Raw genomic sequence first — 17,078 nt, forward strand, 5'->3', positions numbered from 1 at the left:
ATGGCTTGGTGTCCTCTTAAATGTCTTAGGAAGGCTTCTATTTATAGGAATTTGGGGGTAGATGAGTGACACGTGGCGGAGTCTGATTGGTGACACATGTCACAGTCTGATTGATCTGCTTATATCATCACTTACACGTGCTGGACTGATTGTGTCATCACTTACACGTGCAAGGCTGCTTATGTCATCGCTTGCACAAGCTAATGCGTGATTGGTTCTTGCATGACACTTGACAAATTTTTGTTAGTTTTTGAGTAGTGATAGCAAAAACTACTAGCAATACGTGACACTTTGTAATTGGCTGTATTTTGTAGACTTGGTAGTGTGACGTGTCAGCTTGTGATAGGTCGAGAATTTTCCCTCTCTACAAATGCCCCCTCGAGACTCGTTCACACACACAGTTTCGGAGTGTGGTGTGGGAATGAGTTTCAAAAACATATATTTTTTTTATTTATTTATTTGACTCTTCAAGTAAAGTAGTTGAAGGTGGTGGAGCTTTTAGCAGGATGAGATAATTTTCGAGGAGTAGACCCACCCATATGAAAGGCTTTGATAAGATCGAAAAGGGGTCTGTGAGTATTTGAATGTACTTGCGTGATCGAGCCTTCTTAACAAAGGTTAAGTTGAAGTAATTTCAAAAGAGTTTTTTGAATCGTTGGCGGCGATCACAAGGTGTAGAAGATGGGGAAGAGGTGAAGATGTTGGTTGGGTACAACATACAGAGTCATGAGGCTAGCCTCGTGTTTTTAAGAACTTCTGGTGAAGTTATATCGGAAGAATATGCTTTGGATTACGACGAGGACATGTGGGAAAGTGGTTGAATGTGCATGTGTCATTGTTTCACTCAGGTTAAGTTGAGGTCATTTCAAAAGCTTATGGATTCTGGAGATGTTGATGTTGGTGGTGAAGAAGACGGAAATGAAGCAAAGTGAATGAGTGAAACATACACCACCATGGTATTGGCCTTGCATATTGGGGACTCTCTAGTGTAGGTGTTTCTGGGAAGTACACCTTTGAATATAGGACTGACTATATGCTAAATGAGGTCCTACGGCAAGTCATAGAATGTGCGTGTGTGATGGGACCATGCTGATGGACATTAAGTTGAAGTAATTTCAGAAGACTATTTTCTGAAATTCTTCAAGTTGATTTTAAGTTGGAGTAATTCCAGAAAGTGTGTTTTGAGGTGCCAACAACAATGACCTTTGGATCCCACACTGGTGGGGACACGGAATATGGCTTTGGTGACCACTTACCGGCATTAAAGGCTGAATTCTGAGGAGCTGGTGCGAGGTTGTTTCAAGTATTGGATGGAAGACAATTTGTAGGATACCTCAACACTTTTTACCATTTTCACCTACTGTTACTTGTTGGAAAAGCACAGAAAAATGAAAGATGGAGCCAACTTGTGATTCTGGTCTTAGAAACCAGTCAAGTTGTTGTTTATTCCAAACTGCTGCTTCTATTGGAAGGCTAAACAATTGGACAGAGACCACGGGAGACCTGAGGTTAGGAATAAATGTCTCTGTTGGACTTGGATTTCCTGGCCAGCCAAATCCGAGGAAGCATGGCATGACAACCCCAGGCTTGTTATAAGTAATTTTATGGATAACTGTGGTCGTTAAGGGGAGAAACAAAATTTTTTGGATCTCAGAACTACAGTGATGTTGTGAAGAGGGTTTCTATTGAACCATGAGAGGGTTGATTTCAAACTGATTATGAAGCAATGTTGGTTGCTAAGTGTTGAGAATGATAAGACCATAGTTAGAAATGGTTGTGAGAATGAGGACTTGAAAATTTGAAAGAAACAAATTTTCATTTCATGACTCAGTGTGTTTTTCTTGATGAGTTTTTGATGAATCCTAACCTTCTATTTATAGTGGAGAGATGAAGAACAGTAGGAGGGTAGTTGAGAATGGCAGATGAGAATTTTTGGTAAGAATGATAGATTCCTGACGGGTAGGCACCGAATGGTAGGTGGGAATGTTTGGCACCGAAAGGGGGATGGTAGGCGGAATACTGGTAGGCACCGAACGGGAATGGTAGGTTGAACTGATGACTCAATGTAATTTCAAGTTCAAGACTCACTTGTGAGAGTCCATCTGTACTTTGAAAGGGAAGCCTTGATGAAGTCCAGAGAATAACCTTGAGGGGATCCAAACAAAATGGATGAATCTCAAATTTTGATCTTGAGAGCTTAAGTTTTGGACACTATCAGTACTTCAGAGATGTGAATTAGATTGGTGATTTCCAAGTCACGAAAAAAAAACTGAGCAAAACAAGTCTAGCTTGAAAATCTTAACTTTGGGTCAACTTTAACACAAATGTCAACTATCTTGGAATTGAGTCATTTGTGAAATTTCCGAGTTTCAAATGATAGAACGGACTCCAAAATTAGAATGTACGTGAAAAATTGAGCAAGATAGGTCCATCTTAAAAATTTTGACTTTTGGTCAACATTTACGCTAAAGTCAAATTTTTGGAAATTGGACGTTTGCGCAATTTCTGAGTTTCAAATGAAGAAACGGATCCTAAAATTGGAATGTACTCAAAAAATTGAGCAAGATTCATCTTGAAAATTTTGACTTTTTGGTCAAAGTCAAAGGTCCACTTGGTCAAAGCATTTTCTTTCTTTCTTCTTTTCTTTTTTTTTTTTTTTTTTTTAATTTTTGCAACGGTTCGGACCAGGTCAAATTTTCTGGTTGGCCCAAACAAACGGGTCAAGTCAGGGTAGTTGAGGATGACGTCATGGCTCTGAGGCGTGTGTGTCAGCGCATGGCGTGTGAAAGCGCGTGAGAGTGTGTGACTTGATGAAGGTGGCGCGTGTCGATGTGTGAATTTGAGGCTAGGATCTCCGATGCAACTGGCGGCGTGTGGAGGCACGTGTATGGGCTTCTTGACTTGAAATTTTCAGGTTTGGTAGATCTTGGGCCGATGGATCTAGTGGTAGTTTCTGTTTTCTAAATTGGTGGCCCGATTTGCATAGAAGTGAAAGAGTAGTCCGTGATCTTTGATGAGTTTGGCAGCGTGTGGCTAGGCATCTGGACCTAGAATTTTCATGTTTGGTGGATCGAAGGCCATAGAAGACTTCTATGGTGTCGGTCTTTGACAGTGTTGACAACTCGAGTGGATTGATTAAGCAGCAAGTGTCTCTTATTGTTCTCAAAGTCAGTAGAACAAGTAGCTTTGAACAATATTCGGGCTAGAACTCCATCCTAAGTCTAGACCAATAGTTTTTTAGATGACATGTGTACTTTTGCAAGCCTATAAGCACTTTTTTCTGAGGTCTAGTGCAGTATTTTTTGACTTTGAGTGCATTTGAGGGAAAATTCTTAGGTAGTCCCGGACCACGGAGAAATGGTGCTCCTTCCTCTCACATTCATGGTGGACCCCACGATGAATTTAATGAGCGAACTCCGCTATGAATGTGAGAGGAGAGAACACCATTCTCTATATTCCAAAAGTACCTAAGAATTATTCGCATTTGAGTTGCAAAGTCTGACTTCCAACAATATCTGTTTGGTGTCAGCATTTAATGGCTTGCTAACTCTCCTTTTTCTTTTTGTTTGTTATCTAAGAAGTTTTCTATATAAAGCCACCCAGGGCATGCACTAATCTGTACAAGCAGTCTCTAGTGGGTAACATGATATGTAGAGAAATTATGTTTCTTTTTTTCTTTTTTTCACATGCTTAGTTTGTACTAACTTTTTTTTTTTTATGCCATAAGATTTTCTTCTGACAAGTTCTTTGTTATTGCTTGTTTTTGTTATGCAGCATGCTTTCCTTGTTCTTTGGGTTTTAGCATCAAGCTTTACATCAACATTCTTAGCCTAACATCCATCTTTATTTGGTGACGTTCTCACAGCGGCAGTCATCTAGGCAACAATGTTATCAATTAGTATTCTTGATACAATGATGCTATTACTGGTACTTGACTTTGTAGTTGTACTGGCCTTTGTCTTGGAAATTAAGCTGCACCAACACTTGTCTTTTCAACGTAGCCACCCTAAGGGTCTTTGCAATGTAGCCATATCAAGAGTCTTTACTGTGAAGCCATGCCAGCATTTGTCCTTGTACGGAAGCCATATTGACACTTGCCTTCACAATGAAGCTACATCCATATTTTTCTTCGCCATGAAGCCACGTTAACACTTTATTTTCATTGAAGTCGTGCCAACATCCGTCTTAGCCATAAAGCCATGTCAACACTTCATTTGCAACGAAGCTGTGTCAACATCCATCTTTGCCCTGAAGCAATATTTGCACTTACATATGTTATGAAGTCGCACCATCATTTGCACTGAAGCCGTGTCAAGATTCATCTTTGCCATGCAACCACGTTAACACTTCAATTGCATTGAAGTCGTGCCAACATCCATCTTTGCTATGAAGCTATATCAACACTTCACTTGCACTAAAGTTGTGCCAACATTCATCTTTGCCATGAAGCCTTGTCAACACTTTATTCGCATCGAAGTTGTGTCGACATTCATATTTGCCGTGAAGCCATGTCAACACTTCATTCGCACTGAAGCCGTGCCAACGTTCATCTTTATCATGAAGCCATGACAACACTCCTCATTAGCACTTGTACTCGCATTGAAATTGCACCAATATTTGCACCGAAGTCGTGCTAACATTCATCTTTGCCATGAAGCCTTGACAACACTCCACATTAGCACTTATACTCACATTGAAGTTGCACCAATATTTACCTTTATAATAAAGATACAATAGCATCAATTTTCAAAGGCAATATAGCTCAAACATCAAGGGTACATAGCACTGTAGCCAGACATCAAGATTTCAAAGATGCCATCAAGACGTTGAAGATGCAAGGAGTCCTTATCAAGACTTTGAAGATGCAAGGAAATGCCAACAAAACCTTAAAGATGCGGGAAAAAAATGATGTCAATACTTTAAAGATGCCAAAGCATGCTACTAAGACTTTGAAGATGTTGAAACATGCCACCTAGAATTTCGACATTGCACGAACGTGTTCACAGGGGAGAGATAATGCAACACCGACTTCGGATATATAATCTATCATCATTTTGGAGGAAGTTGATGTCATCTAGATTTCAGAAACATAACATGAAACGACACCACTCAGAAGGGAGATGATATGATTCAAATTTTAGAGCTATGAAGTGACACAACCTAGAAGAGAGTCGATGTAGTTTAGACTCGCAAGGTACAAGAAGATGCCCCTAGGAGATAAGTGATGCAAAGCATACTTCAAAAACGTGGAAGAATGTCCATAAAAGATGGACAATGCCATGCAGACTTCATTTCTTGCAAAAGAGGTTGAAGATTTTATTTTGCTCCACAACTAAGAATCAACTTATGTTTATCATCATTTCAAGGAAAGCTAAGCAACATCAACTCCTTATAGTCTTCATCTTTGACTACATCGATCTTCGATCATCCTATTAAGCAGTTGACTATCTTTAAGCAATGCCTTGGATGCACATCTCTACAGCAGAAATTTCAGAAAGTCTATCATTGCAATCTAAACTCAAAGAACACCACCGATTGATATGTCAACGACGGGCTCATCCTTCTACAATTTGGTATTGGTAAGCTCCACCATGCCTATCATGCACCGTGTGTTGCAGAATCGGTTAAAGAACTCCCTTTTGAGTTGTTCCCAACTATCAATTGACTCGGGTTCTAAGTCTATATACCAATCAAAGGCATTCCTCTTCAGTGAATGGACAAACTGTTTTACAAAGAGGCCTCCTTGAGTACCTGCATTCTCACAAGTTTCTACAAAGTGAGCAATGTGTTGCTTAGGATTTCTTTTGCCAACAAATTGCAGAACTTGGGAGGTTGATACCCATTTGGCATCCTCATATTATCAATGCACTTTGTATTAGGCTTCGAATATATGAGAGAACTTGTAGAAGAACCTTCATAGTGTGCTTGAATGGTATTCGTTATCATGTCCTGCAATTGTTGGGCAAATATCGAGGCCATTGAGGTGGAATGTTCGTGTTAAGAAGTGCCTTCACCTCCTTTTCCTTTATCAACCTTGGGGTTTTCTCCTTTCAAGGTAAAGCCAGGTGGGTGCTCAAGGCCAAGATTTGATTCACCCGAATCTTGTACCTCCAACTTGTTTATTAGGGTTGTAATTTTGACGTATTTTTCTTCAAGTGCTTTTGTGAGAAGGAGTACCCTTTGTTCCATTTCAGCCATTTTTTCTTTCATGGTTAAAGTGTTAGTCATCATGACTGACACAACTTCCCAAGATAATAGAGAAGAAAGTGAATTGAAGTGAGCCTGTGAAATCTCATTTTTTGGGTTCCCTTCAGTGGGAGAGAAATCGTACGACCAACTTCTTATGAAGGAAGAAGGGGATTTGTCCCCATACTTGAGGTGTTCCAAGGTAGAGACGTTCTTGTTGATGACCTTATTTCTTGTAAGAGGGTCTAAGAAGATGATTGTCTGGACCTTGACTTCCTTAGTTAATTGTTTGCTTTGGATTGGCTACAATTGATTACACCAATGCAGTTGTTTGTGGCAGCCGTACCAGTTTAGTTGAAGTAGTTATTGTTGAAGTTTGAATGTCCCCTCTAGTGGCCATTGAAGTTGGTAGCAAGATGGTGTAGATTTCTTTCTTTAAAGGAGAGTGAGATGATAAGTAGAGAGGTCCCACTAGGCATGCCAGTCTACATGTAAATTTTTAGTTTGAAATAAATCAAATAAGTAAAATAGTTTCACAAATACGGATTTGTATTGATTATTGTGTGGTACAATTCTCTGAAATTACAAAAGAGTGATCCTCTGATTCGATCTCCTTGCAAGACTTATTGATGAGATTTGTGGCAGTGTGATTTTGACTTGAACACAAAATATTTTTCAATTTGGTTAAGGGATGGATTGAAGATTGTTGAAACAGAATTACAATGAATCTATAGCTATGAGCTTATTAGAAATCCTTTGTTCTTCACATTCTTCGTGCGTTCTTTGTGTTCTTCGTGCATTCTTCGTGTTTTTCGTGCGTTCTTCGTCTTTGAAGGTTTATGGTGGAAGTTCTTCAAGGCCTTACAGGCTTGAATCCGTAGAGTTTCACTGATTTATGATTTGTTGATGTTTCTAAAGGCTTTTGAGCTTGATTCCAGCAAACTTTAGGATCTAAGCAGATAGTTTGGATGATTCTGCTTCGAATATTCTTCGATTTTGTGATTGAAGTTCTTAAAGGCTTTGAGGCTTGATTCCTGCAAAGCTTTTGTACTTCTAAATGCTTCTGAATCTTCTCTGATACTGCTTGTACTTCAGATGGCTTGATGTCCTCTTAAACGTCTTAGGAAGGCTTCTATTTATAGGAATTTGGAGGTGGATGAGTGACATGTGACGGAGTCTAATTGGTGACACTGTCACAGTCTAATTGGTCCGCTTATGTCAACGCTTACACGTGCTAGACTGATTATGTTATCACTTACATGTGCGAGGCTGCTTATGTCATCGCTTACACGAGCTGATGCGTGATTAGTTCTTGCATGACACTTGGCAAATTTCTGTTGGTTTTCAAGTAGTGATAGCAAAACCTACCTGTAATACGTGGCGCTTTGTAATTGGCTGTATTTTGTGGACTTGGTAGTGTGACATGTTAACTTATGATAGGTCGGAAATTTTTCCTCTCTACAGATGCAAAGTTGCTTAGACACTATTTTATTAGTTGTTCTTTTGCTTGGGTCAATCGTGAGCCAAACTCAATTGCTCACGCACTAGCCGAATTTGATGCCCACCAAAGACTTCAATTTTTTTTTGTAATAGAACTTCGGATCCCGATCCCATTCAATAACCTAGCTACTGCACAGGATCTAGATTCTAAAACTTCTCTCCCTCCCTCTATTAAAGGCTTGGTTGAGAGATGTTCTTGCTTAGAATAATGTAATTTGAGCATCTTTTTTGTATTGCTTCTGCTGAGTCCATAGTAATACAGAATTGTGTATATAATTCGACAAAGTAATAAACAACTTGGTTTGGATAGTGATGAATTATGTTAGTATTTTTACCATGAAGAAAGTGGCTGGAAACATTGTTCTATATGTTATGTTAATTGGGAAATCAAGTATGTTTGTGGTTTTGAGGCTATAACTCTGACGAAGTTTGTCATTTGTTCATATATATATTGGTATTTTGGTACTTAATAAATGTATATTTATATATATATATATATATATATATTCCCAACTGACAACCATGGCTATGACTAAGTTTAAAATTTTTTTAAAAAAGTTATACGTGTTGCAGTTGGTCTTGAATTTACTTCCTCAATGTTCATTTATAATACCCAGAGAAGCAAAGATTCATTTGAGCAAATAAAAAAAAAAAAATGTTACCAGGGAGAAAAAATCTTATTCAATTTCGGTATTCCAGAGAACCAAAGGGAAGCAGCACTCCAGCTCTATAAGACATTTTCTCCGCCCCAAATAACATTCAAACACCAATGGATTCTCAATAGAATGGCATCAGTTCAACCTCCACTGGGTGATCATGTTAGATGACTTGTGCTTCAATTAGTTTAATAATTTCTCGTGTCAGGGAATCAAGTACCACTGCAGCTGACAATAAAAGGTTTAACAAAGTCAATAAATTCAGAGGTCCTGATCCCCAGCTTCAGGTCAACCTCCCCACCACCCAACCAGAAGAAATCAGGATGAAGTTTTACAATTGCTTCATCCAAAATCACCTGAAATCAAGCCAATGGTATATAAAATACTATCTCCTCTATAAAAATGCAAAATATCTTTCTGAACTCATATAACAACTATTTTACTGTGGTCATAAAAATCAAACAATGTCATTTCATTTGTATTCTTTCCTCTCTAATTTGTTATATGTTATCATGCCAGTATTTAAAAATAATAACAATTTCATTAAACAATAGGAACTTTCATTCATTTAATTTCAAACAATTTGTAAGAATCTTAAAACACTGTATCATGGCTCTACAAAATTTATTTGCAAAAGCTCAAACTACCCAGCTAGCTGATTCCTTTCTGAGTGTCACCCCAATTCTTATAGATAAAGTAGATTGACAGAAAATCATTGATACAGTCAATCATTCAATAATGGGCCAGCATATAATTCATTCAAAGACTTCCCTGAAGGATCCTAATTGGAACAATCGACCCACACAACAGCTGGCAGTGGGACAAAAGGTTGGAAAGATTAAATCATAAATAGAGGTTCTGTAAGATGAAATGCATATTGCACATGGAGAACGCTCCATGTTCCCACCAAAACATATTGGAACCTCTGTCTGAAACTTTGAATACCAGTTGCATGGCTGTAATCTAGCCCAGGAAATTAAACATATACTGCCAATGAGATACTTGTAACCTGGGAAGCACGGACACTGCAAAATGCCAACGTACTAGTGTCGAACACGTATCCGACACGGACACAAATGTGTCAAGTACACACTCAAGAAGAAAAAAATCATTTTTTAATTTAGTTTTTCTATTTTGATGTTGAATGTTTTTTATTTGAGCTCCTTTTATAGGTGTCTAGTTTATCTGAACTCTTTTGTTCATACTTTAAACAATATTTTATTGTCTTTAAATTAATTTTAGATATATTTCCAAACATTTCATTGTTGTTACATACTTTTTAAATCCAAAATAAACATAACTTATTCCAAATATAAAATGTATATACCTAAAAATTTAGCAGGATGGAAAAGATGTATCTATCCAAAGGGGGGAGACTTACTCTCATAAAGGGTCCATTTGGATAGCACTTATTGTTGCTGAAAGTTGATAAAAACTGATTGTTGCTGAAAACACTGTAGCAAAATAATTTTTAAATGTGTAAATAGTATTGTGGGACCCACTTTTAATATTAAATATTGCGTGAACAGTAGACACAAATGTGTCAAGTACACACTCAAGAAGAAAAAAATCATTTTTTAATTTAGTTTTTCTATTTTGATGTTGAATGTTTTTTATTTGAGCTCCTTTTATAGGTGTCTAGTTTATCTGAACTCTTTTGTTCATACTTTAAACAATATTTTATTGTCTTTAAATTAATTTTAGATATATTTCCAAACATTTCATTGTTGTTACATACTTTTTAAATCCAAAATAAACATAACTTATTCCAAATATAAAATGTATATACCTAAAAATTTGAGCAGGCGTGGAACTGAAGATGTGTCTCATCTAAATGTGGTATCCTTACTCTGGTCAAAAAGTACTTTATCCAATTTACTACTTATCTCCTTTCTCTTTTTCCAATTCCAGCAGATATAGCATATCATATAGAACAACTTCAACGAAATTTTCTTTGGGGTGGTCTAGGAGATGTTTCTAAACGTCACTTGGTGAATTGGTCCAAGGTATGCTCTCCTATCCAATCTGGGGGTCTAGCAATTTGAAACTTGAGATACTTTAATGAAGCATTATTGGGAAAATGGTTGTGGAGATTTGGGTATGAGAGAGGAGCACCATAGAGAAGGGTTATAAGGGCTAAATATGGAGCTAAGGAGGGAGATTGGTGCTCTAATTCTGTTCTAGGCTCCTATGGTGTGAGTTTATGGAAAACTATTAGTAGTGGTTGGTTTACTTTTTCTCGCTACATTTAGTTTTAGATTGGAGATAGGACTAGATTGAAATTTTGGCATGATGTCTGGTGTGGGGATAATCCTTCAAGTATGTGTTTTCCAGATTTATTCATAATCAGCAATGATAAGGAGGCTTATGTGGCTGATCTCATGCAGTTTCCTAATGGGGTTCTTTTTTGGGACTTAGAATTCCTGTGAGAAATTCATGATAGGGAATAAGATTCTTTGTCTGTTTTTTGGAATGTTATATATGGAGTCTCATTGAGAGGTATTGGTGAGGATAACATGTGTTGGACACCTGCTAAGAGCAAGGGTTTTGAGGTAAGCAGTTACTATCAGGCTTTGTTGGGTGTATGTACTCAATCCTTCCCTTGGAGAAGTATTTGGAAGCAAAAGGTTCCTTCAAGAGTTGCATTTTTTGTTTGGACTGCAGCTTTAGGAATGATCTTGACTATTGATAATTTACCTAAGAAGAAGGTGTTGATTCTAGATTGGTGTTATATGTGCAAAAGTAATAGAGAATCGGTAGACCATCTTTTACTACATTGTCCTATTGTTTGAGTTGTGGTCTATGGTGTTCACCTTGTTTGGTATCCACTAGGCAATGCCAAAGACTGTAGTTGAGCTCCTTGCTTGTTGGCAAGGAAATTTTGGTCATCATCGTAATGGTGTTATTTGGATGGCTGTCCCTCATTGTTTGATGTGGTGCATTTGGCAGGAGAGAAATAACCGGTGTTTTGAAGATTCTGAAAGGACAATAGCTGATTTAAAACTTTTCTTCTTTAAAACTCTATCGGACTGGATGCCTATCATAGGAAGTCATTCTATTTCTTCAGTCTATGATTTGATAGATGCTTGTAATTTATGTATTTGATTATGTTGGTCCTTGGCTATATACTTCTTGTATACTCGGGTGACTCATTATTAAGTTCTTGAATAAAATTTCCTTTACTTATCAAAATATATATATGTATATATTAATTAATTAATTGTCATATCCTCAATGTATCATATCCTAGTTTTTCAAGAAATGTCGTTTCACTGTACTACGTATCATGTCCATATCCATGCTATATAGCTTGTAAATCAAGTAGGAAAGCACTGCCTGGAAATGTGTCAAATGCATGTGTACAGCAAAAAGAACTTATATAAACTTCAAAAACCTTGAGCATGTTGGAAGAACCTGCAACATAAATTTAGACAGAAGTTTTGTTTATGTTCCCTCTTCTGTTAATTATACTAACATTTTAAACACATTGATCAATTACTAGTAAGTTAATTACCAACACAAAAAGCTTCAAGAACAATGTAGAATATGAATTCTTACCTATGAAAAAAAAATGCAGAATATGAAATCCAGTAAATGATAAAAGATAAAAACAGCAAAAGGACCATATCAAATGACATGAACAAGGATTCACTTCAGCTGTCATATCAAGCTGGAAAAATTAAATAGAGAATGTTTTACCGGAATGTCTGTTTTCATGCCAATACAAGTCACTGCATTGTGCTCAAATCCAGTTAACTTCACAGACGTCTCCTCAGGAGCAAGCCTCACTGCATAATCATTTTAAAACATTACAACTTCTTGGTTAGTATGTCAGATAAGTTCTGGTTTTTTACACCTAATTATACTACTGGGGACATTTTGTCAACATAGTAAAGAATATTGCATTTTTTTTCTTTGGTATGGTAAGCCAACAATATAAGTATGGCTAGTTCACTCCATTTCAGAACAGTAATAAATGTTTGCAATGCACATATATTCAGTAACTCTGGAACTTCTTTGTAACTTTTTGATAATTAAGTCTATGACAACTTACAGTTGAATTTCTTTTTAGCTATCTGGCTATTGTTGAGCAAATACAGAAAGTTTTTAACAGTTTCAGCATTGAAACGAGCAGTGTACTGCAATAAAGAGAATGTCCAAACAAGATGGTTTAGCCAAGTCAGACAGCAGATTCTTAATGAATTGGGGAGAGAGAGAGAGAGAGAGAGAGAGAGACAGACAGACAGACAGACAAAGAGAAATACCTGAACAACAACAACATAATACTTTGAATTGTTTCGATCACTACAATCAATGACATTAGATGGAGCTTGAGTGTTAACCTGATGGAAATGAACTAACTTTAGACCGAAAGAAAAAGCTAGAAGTTCATCATAACATGAACTCCTGATGCAAGGGAAAGCAGTGAGTTGAGTATCAAACTTCAAAAATATTGCATAGTTTCAATCCACACAATATCATTGATGCCATCGCATAATCTACAGAGACATGCAAAAGTTCCACAAAATAAAATTGTACACTATGAATCATATTTAGAGGTATCTAACAATAGAATGGATGGGGAATACTACATATTGAAGAATCATAAACACCAATGATCCCAAAGTCCAACACACATGGTGAAAGATCAATGCTTATAACTAATCAAATATGTTAGTTAATGTTGTCAGCCAAAAAGAAGAAAATAAAAAGGGAGGGGGGGGTGGGGGAGGCAGTCATACTATCACACTATGGTGCATTTACCATAAGAGTAAGTGCTATATCTGATTAGGTGGCTCCAACAATCTCACACAGCTGTAATAATACCATAACAATTTCCTTGGCCAATGCAGGGTCAGCTCTTCCCTTTTTGTTTTTGATAATTACAGGATCGGATCTACTTATCAAAAAAAAATAATTACAGGATCAGATCTACCTTTAGGTGTCTTAGGCAATTGCAATTGCCTAACAAGCAAGGCCCCCTAGCGAAAGAAGGCCCCGTAATTCTGGTCCCATAGGCTCTTATTAAAGGATGATAGTGTACAAAAATATTGCATCATATCTCGACTGTTTTCTCAAAGATGATACTATTTATGATGCTGATGGTTTAGATTATTCCAATTAAAAAAAAAAAAAAAAAAAGAGAGATTTATTCCAATTAACATACTAAATTATATAAAACTTAAAAAGACTAGATTCTTTTCCGAATGCATGTATTGCTTATTGACAACATTTGTTACAATTATTTTTGTAGAAAGAAGTTTCTCAAAGTTAAAATTGATAAAACCTACCAAAGATCGACTATGCTACAAGAAACATTAAGTGTATTAGTTATATTAACAATTAAATAGTACATGTTAGCAATACTTAGTACAAAAACTTTATTTTTGATATTAATTAATAATTTCACATGGTGAGAGGAATGAATTCTAAGTACATTATTTAATTGATATTTAGATAGAAAAAAAGCCCTGCGCCAATAACCTGAGCTATCAGCTATGACAAAGCAAGTTTTACCATAGTTATTAATTCCGTTCCGTTCCGGCCGGAACGGCCGGAATTTTTTCGTACCGGTATGCAAACCGGTACCGGAATACTCACATTCCACCTCGGGTCAAATTCCGGGTCATTCGGTCCATTCCGGCCATTCCGGTCAATTCCGGCCAATTCCGGCCGAGATGCAAATTCCGGCCGGTACCGATTTGGCCTATTATTATTAAAAAAAAAAAAAAAAGAAAAAAAAGAGTAAAGGTCCAATGGGTGTTGGTAGTTCTTGGGAGTTCTTTTGATGATGAATTTGATCATTCTCTCATGGATGATGATGAGGAGGAAGTAAATCTTGTATTTTTTATATTTAGTTATTGTCTTGTAAATCTTCTTATTGTGTGATTATATTGATGTTTAAGACTTAAGAGTTAAGACTAAATGATTTGTATTATTTGATATTTAGTTATTTATTTATTAGAATTGACAATTTTATGTTCAACAAGGATATATATAAATTATTTTTTAAGAACCCCGAAACACCCTGAAACGGTACGCCGAAATCGGCCGGTACCGAAATATTCCATTCCACTGGACAAACCGAAACGGGGTCCGAAACGGTATTAATAACAATGAGTTTTACAAAGAAGTGTGTGCTAACTTTAGCACCCAAACAAATTATTGCTAGATGAAATTCCCAACATTAACTCATGATACATTATCGTTCCCATTCCTCTTCCAGATGATTCTACCCTACATATGCTTCTAGAAATCTTTTCTTTACAAAATTTTGATCCTAAATTATCAGTCAAATTTGTCTTACTTTTTAAGGTAGTTGACCCATTCCCGAAAAACTAATTCACCATTATCACATCGAATTTGGTCTTACAATCCATTGATCAATGTGTCCTCGAAACTTAAATTTCAACCAAACAAGCAACAATACCAATTCAAAAACCATAAGGCTGAAGCTTAAAGTGCATTTCGATTGTAAAAGCATAGGCACTAAGAATAATAATAATAATAATAATAGTATGAGATTGGAGAAAGACATTGAAATTGTAGTTGTACCAGGACGATGCTTTTGCAGAGATGATCGATGGAGGCGGCGCCGAGCGCGTCTCGTCGGGCTTCGAATGGCCAATCGTAGTAATCGGCGGGGACTTTCTTGAACGAGAAGTCGTTTACGCCGTTGGTTCGGAGGATAGAGGAGAGGCGAGATTCGGTGTCGCAGATTGGGTTGGAGGAGGGAACAGCGGTAGAGAGTGGCGCAGAGAGGTCGAGTAATAGCTCTAGTTTTGATATGCGTTCCAGGATTTGGGTTTGAACTCGCTCTAGCTCTGCTAATTTCTTTTCCATTCTGCACTACCCTCTCTCTCTCTGACTCACTGGTTCCCTCTCTTCCGTTTTAAAGTGACAAATTGGATTGAATCTACTCAATCTAGGCTGCTTTTTCTTCTTGTTTTTGTCGAGGGTTTGTGTTTCATTGGGGTATATTATACGAATGGGCAAAACTTAGGTTTATTTGGAAAAATACAAAAATCACCATCACCATTGAAAGTTGGACTAAAATATAAGGTATTTACAAGGACTTTCCAAAAACCTACCAAATTTGTTCCTTGCGCACAATGGACACTTAGCACGGTTTAAAAGTTCACGGCCCTTATAAGTCATCTATTTTCATCAAACAATTTGTTTTGACTACAAAAGCCTCATGGTAATTATATGTGCCAATGGTAGAAATGGAGAAGGAAATAGCAGGAATAAAAGAAATTTCAATAAGCTATATAGTTGAATTTGATTGTCCTTAAACAAAATATATATATATATATATATATTGTTGCATTTGTTAAGGATCAACTCATTGCTTGACTCGACTATATCACATGGGAGAGGAAGAAATTTGGTACCAATCAATGAGAAACAACCTCTCAACCATTCGGAGCTCCACGAGCGACAGTTAAGTGTGTCGAAATCATACTAATGGCCTCCACTCACTAAACAAGTGAGTTAGGTTGATTGGGTTGCTGCTCACCCTGAGAATTCGTAATATCCTACTAATGGCTTTCACTACGAGAGAGTATACTATGTTTCGGTAATACCAACTCAGTATCTGTTTTGGTATTTTCTACCCAATAAATGAGTGACAACTGTTTCAAAAAACCACATCAGACTACTCCAATAAATGATTAATTCATCTTCCCGACAGTATAGAAAATTGTGATTAATTTATTGGAGCAGTCTAATGTGGTTTTTTTGAAACAAGTGTCACTCATTTATTGGGTAGAAAATAGCAAAACAGATACTAAGTTGGTATTACCAAAATATGGTATACTTTCTCCTCCACTACATCGACTTAACCTAACATTTATTATCCCATTATGCAAAAGGTTTCCTCACCTTGAAGAATGGAACAATATGGAGATCAATTTTGCTTCATCTTGGGAATACATATACATGCATGCAAATGCACACGTGCGTGTGTGCACACACATGATAAGTCTGGTGAGTTGAAATTTTTCACTTTTTTCACCATTTTTGAGATGGAATATTGTGATTTATGCATAATAAAATGATGTCAACAGCGGGTTGAAAGTGGTGTTAAATTAATCATAACTTACCTAACAAGTTGTAAAAACTAAAAGTTGTCCCTAGCATTGCTCATTTATATAATTATGTTATATATATATATATATATATATATATAATTTGCATACGTATTATTAATGGTTTTATGCATATATTATTGCCATTTCAAAACATTCAATATTCACACAGTTGGTCCTTCCCTTTTCTCTTATCCCTCTCACCCTCATCAGCATTGATTCCAACCCAATTAAGAAAGACTATATGCTTCCATCCTAATCAAAATTGTCTTACTCTGCACAAGCTTTTCCTATCTTTAAGTGGAAATGGAGATATGCACGCACCCAATCTGAAACCATTCTATTGCCATCTTGAATTGTTAGGAATAGTGACTTGTATTCTAAATAAGTAGCATTGATTTCTAGTTTAGGGACTTATGGGCATAGCAAATCCTATAAAACTTAATGCAATTAATTTATTTTTTGTTTGTTTGGGATGAATTATAGGTCAGGGTGCAAATTACGACCCCCTCCTGCCCTACTTGGCTACACTCGAGGGGAGGGGGATAGTAAGAGTATATCATAAAATTTTAACATATTGGGTTAAGGTTTCTTTGTAGACACTATAATGTCATTTTATCTTCTAGTGGATTTTTTGTGTCTACTG

The 17,078-nt window shown here is 36.7% G+C and overlaps 1 protein-coding gene across 2 annotated transcripts; it reads right to left on the reverse strand.

Moving 5' to 3' along the window:
• Positions 1 to 8,213: 8,213 nt before the first annotated feature.
• LOC111988118 (uncharacterized) lies at positions 8,214 to 15,460 on the reverse strand. Of its 2 annotated transcripts, none has more exons than XM_024019882.2 (5): positions 14,898 to 15,455; positions 12,608 to 12,685; positions 12,397 to 12,481; positions 12,042 to 12,130; positions 8,214 to 8,698 (listed from the first exon to the last, which is right to left on the reverse strand). In XM_024019882.2, the coding sequence occupies exons 1-5, from the start codon at positions 15,183 to 15,185 to the stop codon at positions 8,555 to 8,557; spliced, it is 684 nt and encodes a 227-aa protein (XP_023875650.1). In that variant the 5' UTR covers positions 15,186 to 15,455; the 3' UTR covers positions 8,214 to 8,554. The 2 variants fall into 2 exon arrangements, with proteins under 2 accessions (XP_023875650.1, XP_065625416.1); XM_065769344.1 differs by lacking the exon at positions 8,214 to 8,698 and adding an exon at positions 9,716 to 9,796 and having other exon boundaries at positions 14,898 to 15,460.
• Positions 15,461 to 17,078: the final 1,618 nt, after the last annotated feature.

Source organism: Quercus suber, unplaced genomic scaffold, assembly GCF_002906115.3.
Source record: "Quercus suber isolate HL8 unplaced genomic scaffold, Cork oak 2.0 scaffold_28, whole genome shotgun sequence".
NCBI classification, from domain to species: Eukaryota; Viridiplantae; Streptophyta; class Magnoliopsida; order Fagales; family Fagaceae; genus Quercus; species Quercus suber.

Coding starts and splice junctions, on each gene's coding strand:
- LOC111988118 (XM_024019882.2), bottom strand. CDS start 15,185: ATGGAAAAGAAATTAGCAGAGCTAGAGCGAGTTCAAACCCAAATCCTG. Junction 12,482..12,607: donor ATTATGTTGTTGTTGTTCAG/GTATTTCTCTTT, acceptor TCTTTATTGCAG/TACACTGCTCGTTTCAATGC. Junction 12,131..12,396: donor AGCTAAAAAGAAATTCAACT/GTAAGTTGTCAT, acceptor ATGATTATGCAG/TGAGGCTTGCTCCTGAGGAG.